At 32.7% G+C, this 14,119-nt stretch overlaps 2 protein-coding genes across 2 annotated transcripts; one reads left to right on the top strand and one right to left on the bottom strand.

Annotated features, from left to right (window-relative positions):
- The first annotated feature begins 670 nt into the window (after positions 1-670).
- Positions 671-4,740, top strand: APS2 (Pseudouridine synthase/archaeosine transglycosylase-like family protein). Its single transcript, XM_086591937.1, has 5 exons — positions 671-1,391; positions 2,592-2,997; positions 3,077-3,337; positions 3,430-3,516; positions 4,313-4,740. Exons 1-5 carry the CDS (start codon positions 865-867, stop codon positions 4,448-4,450), a joined length of 1,419 nt encoding a protein of 472 aa, XP_086448063.1. The 5' UTR covers positions 671-864; the 3' UTR covers positions 4,451-4,740.
- A 1,473-nt stretch (positions 4,741-6,213) lies between these two features.
- Positions 6,214-6,798, bottom strand: LOC147520417 (auxin-responsive protein SAUR23-like). Its single transcript, XM_086591936.1, has one exon. The coding sequence runs from the start codon at positions 6,687-6,689 to the stop codon at positions 6,375-6,377; it is 315 nt and encodes a 104-aa protein (XP_086448062.1). The 5' UTR covers positions 6,690-6,798; the 3' UTR covers positions 6,214-6,374.
- Between the last annotated feature and the right edge of the window lie 7,321 nt (positions 6,799-14,119).

Genomic DNA, 14,119 nt, shown 5'->3' with positions numbered 1-14,119 from the left:
CAAAAGCCCCAGAAAATGTTCATCTTTGGAAACCTTAATAATCTCCTGATCCCCAGCAAACACTCCTTCGTGAACGCCTTTGCATTTGGCAACAGTTAGTTTCTCTTCTCTGGTTCTCTAGCAGGGTATAATGACTTAAGGAGGACATTCCATAGTACAAAATATCAGGATATGGATATTTATCGATACTCAATTTCTGGATATGTATCGTGGATATATCTATCTCTTTGGGGATATTTGACATTGTTTCACATGTAAATATCGTAGATATATCTAAAATATCGACAAATATCATAGATATTGTAGATATTTTTTGATATATTATGATACATTATTTATATTTATTTAAAATATAATGGTAAATATTAAATAAAATTGTTATATACACAAAATATCATTAAATATCTCTAAATATCACAAAATATCTCAAAATATCACAAATATTGCAAATATCGTCAAAATGTCACTGATATTTACAGTCATATATATCTCTTAACATACGGTAACATATCGTGATATTTATATATCTTTTTCTGAAATCTAGATATATATCTCCAAATATCACGATATATACTTTGCTGCATCATGACCGGCAGTCCGGCACTATCACGGTCAAATGACACGTGACAGTTTCGATAAAATAAGGTGTCGTCAATTTAACATTGTTTATGTTGTTTTCCTTTTTTTGGTAATGTGTTTATGTGTGGACGACATAAGGAATAAGGTTGACGGAATCATCCACCAAGAATGGACCAAAATTCTTTGAATAATAAAAAACAATCAGAATCCAAATTAACCGGATCTTATTTTTTTTAAAGTTTTTGAGCATCTGACTCAAAAACCCACACACAGCAAAAAAAAACCATGGCACTAACCATTAGAACACACATAACTAACACCACTCACCTCATTGTCAACTTTCACACTAGCACCAAAAAAACCAAACCAAACCCATTTACCATACCAACCCATTCCCTTCATACTCAATGCAATCTGTTACTAATAAGTCATCTTCTTCTTTTTACAATTAAGAGTTCTTTAATTGATCCAGATGGGGGACCATTAGTTGATCTTATAGTACCTGAAAATGAAAGGGGCTTGAAAAAAGTTGAAGCTGAGTCTTTACCCAAAGTTAAACTTAGTAAGATTGATATTGAGTGGGTGCATGTTATTAGTGAAGGTTGGGCTAATCCATTAAAAGGGTTTATGAGGGAAGATGAGTATTTGCAAAGTTTGCATTTTAATTTCCTTGGGTTGAAGGATGGAAGTATTGTTAATATGTCACTTCCTATTGTTTTGGCTATTGATGATAAGGATAAGGAGATTATTGGGTCGTCTCCTGATGTAGGCTTGATTGGGCCCAATGGTGATTTAGTTGCGATTCTTCGAAGGTTAGTGGTTATATGATTCTTGTTTGTTCATTATAATTTGTGCTAAGCATGTTTAGTTTGAGAACTATGTGAAGTTGTGTGCTTGCATTGTTTGTGTTGTTGATGGTTTCTGGAAGTTAAATGAAGTGAGACATTGGTGATTCTGGGTCTGTAAACTTGATTTACTTTCCATTCTCAAGCTTGTTTGATGTTTTGATCCACTGTTGACATGTTGGCATACATGACTGTGAACAATTTTACCTCTCAGCTTGTGATTAGTAAGTGATTGAGGCTCTGTTTGTCAGAACACATTCTGATATATTATGTTGGACAATTAGGCTTTGAGAGGATTAGGGTGTGTGCATATCTTGGGTAACTTTTAATCCGATGTCACGGGTGGGGTCAAATCTTTTTTTTTTTTTTTTTTTTTTTTTTTTTGATTGGTAAGCCTGTTTTAAATGAGATCAGTAACTCTTTGATGCTGGTGCGGTTCGAGCCCCATACCTCTGGTATCATCACCCAAAGGTTTTACCGACTTTGCTAGTCGGCACCTGCTGGTGGGGTCAAATCTTTTTAGTCTGGTTTAGGTCCTTTTTGTATGAGTTTGTACCGTTGGTGAGTGAGTTTGGTACTGAGACCACCTTACCTAACAAAACACATCAAAATCCCTTGAAACACTATACAAACTTATTTTGGTCACTAAACTTTTTCTACTTAGGAAATGATTTAATTACTTGACCCACTGTTGACATTTTGACATCTATGACACAGAGTGATTGCTGTTTTAATGCCTACTACTTTGGTAGCCAGTCAGTGAACATGGAACGGGACAAGCTTTCTCTAGAAAATATGCTTCTCGATACTTAGCACTATGATTTTTGACCATGTAGCTTGGTGCAATGAGATTTGCTTGCTGAAAATTTGTGATGGGCATAGCAATATGGAATTTTTTAGACTTCGATATATACCAAAACCAATACATGATTTTTTGACAGAAAATTAAATCTTGTAATATACTTGGTGTCATTTTAACCACAAAATGTATTTCTTAGAAGTTAAGACTTCACAACTGTGGTCTGAATGTCTGATTGTCTAGTGGCGCATAGCCAAGGTTTCTAGAATATTATGAACTCTGCAATTTCTGAACTTTTTGGGGTTCTTTCTTTTTCTATTTGACAATCTTCAGTTTTAAGCTACTAAAGTGATTGTTCATGGATGCAGTGTTCAAATATATAAGCACAACAAAGAAGAAAGAATTGCTAGGACATGGGGAACAACAGCTCCTGGTTTACCTTATGTCGAGGAGGTAATTACTCCAGCAGGAAATTGGCTCATTGGTGGGGATCTGGAAGTGTTAGAGCCTATCAAATATAACGATGGTCTTGATCACTACAGGCTCTCTCCCCGCGAATTGCGGAAGGAATTTGACAAGCGTCAGGCCGATGCAGTGTTTGCTTTTCAGCTAAGGAACCCTGTCCATAATGGGCACGCGTTATTGATGAATGATACACGAAAGAGACTTTTGAAAATGGGTTACAAGAACCCAATTTTGTTGCTACATCCTTTGGGCGGGTTTGTGAAGGCTGATGACGTGCCATTGGATGTTCGTATGGAACAACATAGCAAGGTTTTTGACATTTAACTTTTCTGTTTTCAAAGTTGTAGATTTTTCTGTTTTAGTAAAACTTCGGTAAAGTTTTCTGCAGGTTCTAGAAGATGGTGTTCTCGACCACGAGACTACTATTGTGGCAATATTCCCGTCACCTATGCATTATGCCGGACCTACTGAAGTACAGTGGCATGCTAAGGCACGAATAAATGCTGGGGCTAATTTCTATATTGTGGGTCGTGATCCAGCTGGCATGAGTCACCCAACAGAGAAGAGGGATTTATATGATCCTGATCATGGAAAAAAGGTTTTAAGCATGGCTCCAGGATTGGAGAGGCTTAACATTTTACCATTCAGGGTATGTAGTCATCCTGCTTTATTTCGTGTTCTACCCTCTTTTTAACAGTGACGACATACTCATTGAAGTCACTCGATCCTTTCTTTTCACAGGTGGCGGCATACGACACATTGGCAAAGAAAATGGCATTTTTTGAACCTTCACGTGCTCAAGATTTTCTCTTCATCTCTGGTACCAAGGTAGGGCACTGTTCTGATGTCTTTTCTAGTTATTCAGTGGGCTGCTTCAATTAGGAAATATGTATTTAAGAACCTTGGTACACGTCTTACGTGTAATATATTACTATGGTTTACATACATGCTCCTAGTCTGTAGGATGATGATCTCCGCCCACCCTGCACCGCTGCACGTACTCACTTCTTTCCTTTTTTAGACATGCAAACATGCATGGTAACAATTGGCCCCACAGATAGTGCACTCCTTTTCAAATTTCTGTCCTTCAAAGGAGCTCGACACATGACCTCCTGCTTAGGGCACTCTCTTTGTGTTGCAGATAGAACTGTGGTGATTGCTTATGTCCTTGACACACTCTTTGCCCTATGCATCTTTTAATCTTCATTTCTGTTAATAGTGTGTGATGAGAGGTCTCAATCAATTTTGTGTGGAAATATCAACTTCTGAAATTTAGAAAAAGAAAACCAAGAATGTCTTTACCATATGTCTACTCATTCTCTCTTAGTGCACAATTGCTTTTTGTTTACTTTTTGGCTTTTCTCATACTTCATACTTTGTAGTTACAGATGTAACAAAATTAAGTTTAATGAAATCCTTATGATCTTTAGACCTAGAGATTTAGGTTAAATAAAAGATTAAATATACACTTTTACATTCTTTCTTTTATTAGCTTCTATGCTATTGACTTATTGAGTGCGTTAAAATCCAAAAACCATCATTGAAACTAATGCTTTAACCAAGAAAATTCAGATTACTATGAATCCAATGCCATCTTAGTAATTGGTACATTCAATGTTTACAGATGCGAACTTTTGCTCGAAATGGCGAGAATCCTCCTGATGGTTTTATGTGTCCTGGGGGATGGAAAGTCCTAGTTGAATATTATAAGAGCTTGCAAGCGGAAGAGGCTGGTCAGCAGTCAGCTATTTTGTCTGCATAAATTCAATTACCGAGCCATATATTTTTATAAAGTACGGTAGTAGATGGAGTGAGCCTGAAGCCCTGAAGTTATTCTGTTGGGTCAGTGCAGCACTATTCTGATAACAACTGTTTTTTACCTTAAATTGAGGTAGTACAGATGTAGTAATATCGGGAGTTTGGGTTGACCTGATTTATTTGTTGAGATTGGACGAATAATCAGAACAAGATATCCTGTCATTATGTGTTTTTTCTCCCTCTTAGGCTGTATTTGGTTTCTTGGTATGTTCATAATTAAAAGTTACGTATACATGCTAATGGAGTAATGGATGTCTTCTGGAAAATATACTCCAGACCATCTATTTGTTCATACTTGAAAGTTTCATTTACAAGTCACGTATATGAATTCTTATATATTAGTTAGTCTCAACTAGTATCAACTCTAAACAACAGCTACATGCGAAAATACCTTATCCCAATTTTCAGGGGTTGGGGTCAGATAAAAGAAATATTTACCTCCATTTTAATTTCAAAGGTTTTAAAAACAGATGCATATGATTAGGTCTTGCTTTTCGAAACGTGCTTACTCCTGTTACCGCTATGGTATTCCCATCTGACTTTGCACTTGATCGAGTCATCTCAATACTCTTACTGTCAGTCATCACCTCTCACTTGTACTGCTTCACCTTTCAGTAGTGCACCATTGAGATATAAATGAGTAATTTGTCTCCCAAGTTACTCCACTTGAGATGAAATGGGTTTTCTCTTGAAAGAGTACGTAAAGGGAGAAAAATATTTTCGAAAGGGTGCATTGGTTCGAAACAGTGCATTATGCAGAAAAAGTGCGAGTTTTCGAAATGTGCATTGGTTCGAAACAGTATATCATGTTGAAAAGGTGTGACCTTTAGAAATAGGCATTGGTTGGAAACAATATTTTATGTCGAAATAGTGTGTCCTTTCGAAACATATGACTTTTCAAAGAGTTGTCTACTTTTTCCCAAGAGTCACTATGTTATTTCGAAGATGTACCACTCACCTATAAATAGTTGATGAATTTTGAAAAAAAGATACACTAGATCACATAGAGTTCTGATCTTTCTCTTCTCCCTCTGTTCTTATTAGTCAAATACTATGTTGTGTTTGCTGATTCTATAGAATTGAAGTGCTAACTTTCTATAGAAAGAAATCCGTTATATTTTGGGAGACAGTTTTCATCAACCTTCAAACATCGTAAGGGTGAAAATCTGTCTTAAGTACATAGTGTATCTACACTAGGCTCGGATTTAATTAAGAAATACAAAACACAAGACAAAAAATTTGTATAGTTTGGTAATTGGTAAAGAGTAAGTACAATTAAGTTATATATTCCTAACAGTGCACTCGGTCACGATTTAACCATCCTAGTCATACCATTACTCCCTTTCAACATCCTCATCCTTGCTACAGTAGTCTTTTAACGCTTTGATTCAGTAAAGCATGGCTGACCTGCCTATTACAGCCGGCTCATTTAGGGTAACCTAATGTTACTGGAATTTGCTGGTCAAAAGGCGCTCATATAGTTTGGAGTTTGGAAAATTCGAGTCAGTTTCAGTTGAAGATTATAAAGCATTGTCTGAATTCAAAAGGTGTAACAAGACAGTTTTTACAAGAAATCATCGAAAATGGTGTAAAAAATCATCGAAAATGGTGTAAAAATATAATGGAAATACTTATCGATCATTCGTTTCTTTTCGTGTTTATTACAAATTTTTTGCTCTTTTAAATAGAATGGAAGTTCTGCATGGATTGAAAGAAAACTTGGAGAGATCAGATCTTATAATTGATTTCTTTGAACTAACAAAACAAAAGTTATCAAATCAAAAGATATAAATTAAAAGTCAATAATGATTGTTTTGTGACAGTCTTTTGTTGTTATAGACATGGAAGAGTTCAGTCTTCCTCAACTTCTACGACACATTCAAACGAGAGGTAAGATCGATGAAGGTGTCTTCTTTGCATGGAATTGTGAGACCACCCATTAGATGATCGAAGCCAAATTCTTCCTCTGCCCGACTTAGTAAGTCTTGGAACCAAGGTTGATTCAGGTAGGACACTGGAACCACAAACCGCTTCTTTTCAAACTCTCCTATGTAAACTGCAAAGTAGCCTTTTGGGACTTCTGTTTTGATTGCTGAACTAGATGGTTGGATCTTAGTAAGAAAAGATTGTAGTCTTAGTATTTGCTTGGCTTGAAGAGCCATAGAAAGCAAACGAATACCCATGACTTCTTCTTGCAGGAGGAGAATGAAGACAGGCCGACTAGAAGGAAGAGCAAAAACCTTGATGTGGTTTAGAGTCTTGAGTTGAATCTTGGTGTTTCAAGTATATATAGAGTTATAGACTGAACAGAAATAAATACATTACGTCTTGTTTAGAGACCTACCCCATAAAACTCACATGGGTGTGCAGTGTTTGCCTAAAATTCCATAAAAACAGCTCTCCTTTGGCTATTTCTTGTGTTCTTATCAGCCGCCAGGTTACAAAGTCAGCAGTCTTTGTTTAAATAAACAATAAAGACTCGAGACAGACAAATTCCGTATACGCTTTGAAAATAAGGGTCAGCAAGCAAGTACATCAGTACATGTGAAGGTGTCGTACGGACGAAATTTCACGTGAATATGATTCTAATATAGGCCTACTTCAAAAATAAGAAATTGTCCCTCTGGCCATTTTCGGGTGAAAATCACTCGGTCAGAACGCACATTAGAACCAGCGTTTTAGAACCAGCGTTTTTTTCTTAATCACTGTCAGAGTATTTCCAATGCAAGTCAATATAAAGGAAATTGAGAATTTTCACCTCTAAATACTAAAAAACTCTTGCCCAATCCAAGGGTGACTATGGGGTGACTTATTCACTAAGTCAAAACAAGAATGAAACTTGCGACTGAGATAGTAGCTGAGTTGGGAACTTCAGACGGGATGTATTATTCCGTCCAATGTGTTTTTTTTAAAAAAATTTTCAGGTTTTTTTTTCGGACGAAATGTTTCATTCCGTCTCGCGTGTTTTTTCAACTTTTTTCGGTTTTTTTTTTAAAACTTCAGACAGAATGTTTCCTTCCGTCCGGCGCATTTTTTCGATTTTTATATTCAGACGGAATCAAACATCCCGTCCAAGAATAATAGTCACTTTTGCATTGGGCAGCCTCACCTTGATTTTCACCAAAATGGTGGAAAAGAAGGGAAATTGTGCCTACGTAGAGGTGAATATGAGTGACTTGCATTGGGAATGCTCTCAAAGACAATTTTTAGGTGAAAATAATCCTGAAAATCAATTTTCGAGTGAAAATAACTCGTAAGGACAAATAGCCCATATTTGAAATAAATATTTTTTGATTTTACCTTTTCTATTATTTTGGTATACCTTATGTTGGGTATGGACAATTATTAATCAAACATGATGTTGTTATATGAACAATGATTGTTCATATCCAAATAGGTGAGCATAATTCATACACTATATTGATATATGAATAATGATTGTTCATAGCTCATGTTGAGGTATAAATAATAATTGTTCATACTCCAATATGTGTTATTACTGATCATATATTATATATGTTGATGTATAAACTTATGAATAGTGATTGTTCATATCTCAAATATGTATGAACAATAATTATTCATAACTCATATTAAGGTATTAGGAAGATTTGAAGTTATGAACTTCAAGTTACATGTTAGTCTTACTACCAACTGAGTTATTTTGTGTTCTATTGTTTACTAAGCTAATATACAATACATCATTATTCCGGAGGATAGGGCCCTAATTTTGAGCCAACTTTGTTCATACTCCAATAAGTGTTCATATGAACAATTATTATTCATAGCTCAAGTTTGGGGTTCATACCCCCCTTTTTTTTAAAAGGTATGAACAATCACTGTTTGTATCATACGAATAGTGATTGTTCATAGGTCATGTTGATGTATAAACAGTACGTGGTTGTTCGAGGTATGAACAATGATATGAATTCATAACTAGTAAATTCGCGGACGGAAAAAATTTGATACGGAAATTATTCGCCAAAAATTCAAAATTTTGAATAATAATACGTTTAAAAATTCGGCCAAAAAAAAAAAAAAAAAAAAAAAAAAAAAAAACACAAAACATACAATTCATTTTTTATACGCATATAATACGGAAAAAAGTGGATATACTATACTTTGTTGCATTACAAATTTAGAATGTAATAATTTGTCAGAATTACTCATTAACTACACATACATAACTCAATTTTTCATTTATATTTACTTGCTAACACTTTAGTTCTTTGATATTCTTTAGGTATGGAAGGTTCTAACTTAAGTGGATTTTCAAAACCTTCCATTTTGAAGTTGCGTCATACCTTTTTATAGTACGTTTTTTTCATTTAAAAAATATGAACCTTATTATTTGGCAATTCATGTATTAATCATAGAATTCGTGTATTAATCCCTAGGTTTGAAACGTTCGCCTTATTATTCATATATTATACGTAAAAATGCATAAAACGTGTATAAAACGGGTATTTACTAGCTATATGGATATGATTATGAACATTGATTGTTCATACTCCTTACTGACCACACATTATATTAAGGTATGAACAATGATTCTTCATATCCTAAATAGCTTAGGTATGAATAATGATTGTTCATACTATATACACTGGGTCGTTTCGGTTGGGGCGGACTGTTTGTTATTTCGCGTCAGGGGTATACTTGACCTTTTATCTACCCGAACCGTTTTTAAATTCGCATGAAGGGTAAACTTGACCTTTCATCTACACAATTCTTGTAAATAATTAAAAAAAAAATGGTTATGAGAGTTATTTTTCTCCCGATCTTTCCTGGAGAGTCACTCCCTGCTTCAAAAATTAGGAGGAACTAGCTATTGTCGTTCTCTCTATAACACGAAAACATCACTTCCAGTCCGAAGTTACTAAATACAGATGGTAGGTATTTGAGGTATTCGAAATTTTGAATATCCTGCTGGTTTTTGTTTTTGTTTTTTTTTTGAACTAAATATGTTCTTTCCATTTTTTTGAATAAATTGGTGAATTGTAACTCGTAGCTATGTGCTAAGAGACCTGCAATTAGTCCAAGCAGTTAATATATTGTACATATCATACTATAAAAGGGATATGAGTATTTATCGATACTCAATTTCTTGATATGTATTGTGGATATATCCCATCTTTGGAGATATTTTACATTGTTTCATATGCAAATATCATAGATATATCCAAAATATCGACAAATATTGTGGATATTTCTTGATATATCGCAATATATTATTTATATTTATTTAAAATATAATAGTAAATATTAAATAAAATTGTTATCTAAACAAAATATCGCAAATATAGTAAATATTATCGAAATATCATCGATATTTTCAGTCTTATATATCTCTAAACATATCGCAATATTTATAGATTTTGTACTTTGGTATGTATTATATGACCAGAAACATGCTGCTAGTCACACATCGTTATATCACATACAGTGCCGACTCATCCAATATTAGACCACTTAGGCGGCATGACTAAGGCCTCAAATTTAGAAAGCCTCGAAATTTCCTTATTTCTCCTTACATCTGTTTGATATTTACCATATTTTTTTGAAGAAAAAAAATACAAAAAAAGACACTAGTAGTCAATTTTGTTTCTCCACACGCACTAAATTTAGGAGTGAATTGGTTTTAAGAAAATTTATTCCAATAGTCCACTACAACATTTGCATCTCGAAGTTGCATGACAAATCCAATTGTTATAACTTAATTTTTGTGAGAGAGTCCTCACATAGTTAGATCTCTAAATTGGAAATAATCAAAGAGAATAGAAAATCTCAGCTCAAACTAGAATCTCCACATTCTATGGCGCCTTTTCCAGTTCTTCTCCACTTAATTAAAGACATATTGACCGATTTTCTCAAGGTCTCTCTCTCATGTTTAGCCCATTTTCATTATTTTACTCATTAAGTTCTTAACTATTTGTATATATTATACTATTCATATTAAGTTCTTAACTATTCATATTTTACTCATTAAGTTATTAACTATTCATATTAATTATCTCTTACTCGCAAATTGGTATATATTATTTATGAATTTCGAAGGAAATCAATCTACTCTTTACTCTTGTATGTGAAATTGAAGATTTTCATTTTTAATATGAATCTTATAATCTATTATTTGTATTTTTTTTCATCATTTTTTTAATGCGTTTAGAAGAAGAAGAAAAAAAGCTTCACTTGGCTCGCCACCTAAGGCCACTGGCCACATCTAGGCTTGAGTCGGCCCCTGATCACATAGCAACTGGTTTCAGTCATTGATGTTAGGCGGAGTCTTCTTTGACTATTGGCACCAAAAAGAAGCAAAAAACACCAAAAAGAAGCAAAAAAAGTCTTCTTTCTTCATTTAAGGTACATGAACCATAAATGCCCTCCTTCGATAATGAACACGACCATTTACTGCTAAGGGTGGGCGACCTCTCTTGTGGCATGCAGTTCATGTTCATAAGTTCATTGGTCTATTACTCTATTGTGTTATCAGTGGCTTCATTCCTTTTGCCTTCATCTTCAGTTGAGCCTACCATTCAATAAAACAAACCTAAGTAGAACTGACTATAAAAACTATAGCTGAAAAGTCGGCATTTTGGAGAAAAATAAATGAATTATTGTCAAGTGTACATTATTATTATCTTGACCGTACCATATAATACATTATTATCAAGTGTACTTTTAGTCTTCGATCAATACTATACAAGATATATGTATTATATTTTGCTTTAAGAATTAGTTGGCATAGTCTGCAACTCTGCATTGTTACTTCGTCATATCCAATTATCAAACTTAACTTCCATGAAGCTTCGGCTTCATTAGATTATTATGGGAATTCATTTTACTTAGAAATTTTCGATACCTTGAAATATTTTCCGTGTTGAATTTTATACATTTTAATGGTTGGACCCGAACTCTTCACCCTCTTGCGAAGAAGTACGGGAGTTTAAAGTTTAAACTAGTTCAGACAAACCTATGCTTTTAACTCTTCCCATTATAAATGCAAAGTGAATTTTGGAAACGTGATTTCGACAAAATCGGAAAAATAATGAGTTAGAGAAAAGTATTTTAAAGTGTTTTGTTGATATTATGAATACAAAGAAAAATAGATATCATGTTGTTGAATATTTATGCATTATTGATGACGATACGTTGTTATTTAGAGTAGTGAATGTTATTGATTAATATTACTGTTTGTATTTTTCATTTGATGTGTCTCTTTCGATTTGACTCATATGATACGGGAGTACGCTTAATTAATATGTTTGAGATTTATTTTTTGTAGTTTCAATAAATGGCATGAGTGATACTTTGTAATATCTTAGAAGTGTTAGGGCATTAATTTTCTTTTGCGCATAATGAACAAACACACACTAATATTTTATGCAGGGATAAACTTACTAGCTATACGTTAATTATTTAGTAGTTAAATAAAAAGAGAAACATTATTGTGCATATGATCGGCTACTTGGTTAAAAAAAAATGCAAATGAAAAATGATTTATTCTTGTACATGTTTGAAATAATTGCCTTGATGGTTAATTAAACTGTAATAGATTTTGTTACGACGATATATATATATATATATATATATATATATATATATATATATATATATATATATATATATATATAAGTAGGTTCCATTTACCACACTTTTTATATCATAGTTTATACCACACCTCACAACTTTACCTACAACATGAATTATAACCTGGTTTTTTGTAGATGTGTTCAACAGACCATGAAGATCACCTCTATAAAATTTCACCTCATTTGATAATGTTTAACTGTGTCAAAACATGATTGCAAAATCGAAAAATCTGAACCGTTAAAAAAAATTCAAAGTTTACATCAACTTTTAACTAGGTTAGAGATTTCCAAATGAGATGAATTTTTGTAGAGATGTTATCTATGATTAGTATATCATAATTACAAATTATTAGCTCTTAATTCATCTTGTAAGGGGGTGTGATATAAACTATGGTATAAAAAGTATAGTAAACGAAACCTGCTCATATATATATATATATATATATATATATATGGGCTTGCTACGTCGACATACAAAATTGACAAACACAATCCTACATATCTACATAATGAACTAAAAACTAATTTTCTGGGTATGTGATCTCTACAACATGGAGATCATCTCCACAAAAAATCAGCTCCTTTGAACATTTTTAACCTTACCAAAAATTGAGTTTAAATTAGAAATTTATCTGACGGTCCAGAATTTTAACACTCTTTTGACAAGACTAGACATATCCGATTGAGGTGATTTTTTGTGGAGATACTATCCATAGTAGGTAAGTCATCTCTACCAAAAATCAGCCCTTAGTTCAATGTGCAAATCTGCTTTTGGAATACGTATGTCAATTTTGTATGTCGACGTGGCTAATATATATATATATATATATATATATATATATATATATATATATATATATATATATATATTAAAAAGCTCCCACAAGGGGTATTTTTCGAGCTCTATTAAAATTCCACGTCATCTCCTATTAAAACGGGAATTTCTCTCCTATTTGAAAAACGAGATTTTTTTTACAACGGGAATTAATCTCCTATTATAACGGGAATTTCTCTTCTATTAAAACAAATTCTAACACTTCTAATTAAAAGCGGGAATCATTCTCCTATTAAAATGGGAATTCCTCCCTTATTGAAAAGAGAAAATCTAGCATATCTAATTAAAACGGGAATTATTCTCCTATTAAAATAGGATCTCTCTCTCAATTGAAAAAATGGGTTTTTAAAATTTAATTAAAACTTCATTTAAAATAATTTATTATAAAATTAAAATGAGTTAGCGATTAAAGCGGTAGTCCCAATTTTCTAAAAAAAATCTAAATATTTTCAAAAGAACCGGTGCGTATGCACGTGCCTACAAGCTAGTGTATATATATATATATATATATATATATATATATATATATATATATATATTATGTAATTGTTTAGATATAATCTTTAGCTTACTTAAGTTTGGTCTATGTACATTTTTTAGTACGTTATAAGTTAATAACTAGCGATATTTGTTTACATAACTCACTTTACTTCCGAATCTCGAGATGCAATTCTTTTGAGATTTGTATAACTGTAACACCTTCATTTTTGTTAATGTTCAAAATTGTTTATTTTATTGTTTATACTATATTTTTATTATGCCATAAATTTATTAATAAAATTGGAACAAATATATATGTTTGACCTTGTAAAAGGAGGGAATAATTTGTTTATTTTGAAAATGTCTTAAAAAGTAAGTTTTTAAGTTTTAAAATAATGTGTAGAGATTTATTTAATAAGGAAACATAGAGAAAATAATTTCATAATTTATGGGAGAAAATATGGAAAGACTTGGATTAGAAAGAAAATGTCTACAATTTGTGAAGAGAGAAATATTTTTATTTAAAAAAAAATGTGTAGAAAATTTGTAAATATGAAAAATGTCTTGAGTTTGTTTTTAGATCTAAAAGAAATAAGAAAACAAAAAAAGATGATTAAAAAGAATAAGGAAAAAGGAAGAAAAAATAATTAAGAAAGGGAGTACATATTTCTATGCTTGGTATTTTCTTTGAGTTTTTCATTGTTTT

The sequence above is a fragment of the Coptis chinensis genome, chromosome 2 (genome assembly GCF_015680905.1).
Source record: "Coptis chinensis isolate HL-2020 chromosome 2, ASM1568090v1, whole genome shotgun sequence".
Lineage (NCBI taxonomy): Eukaryota > Viridiplantae > Streptophyta > Magnoliopsida > Ranunculales > Ranunculaceae > Coptis > Coptis chinensis.
This window is presented reverse-complemented; position numbering and strand designations above follow the sequence as displayed.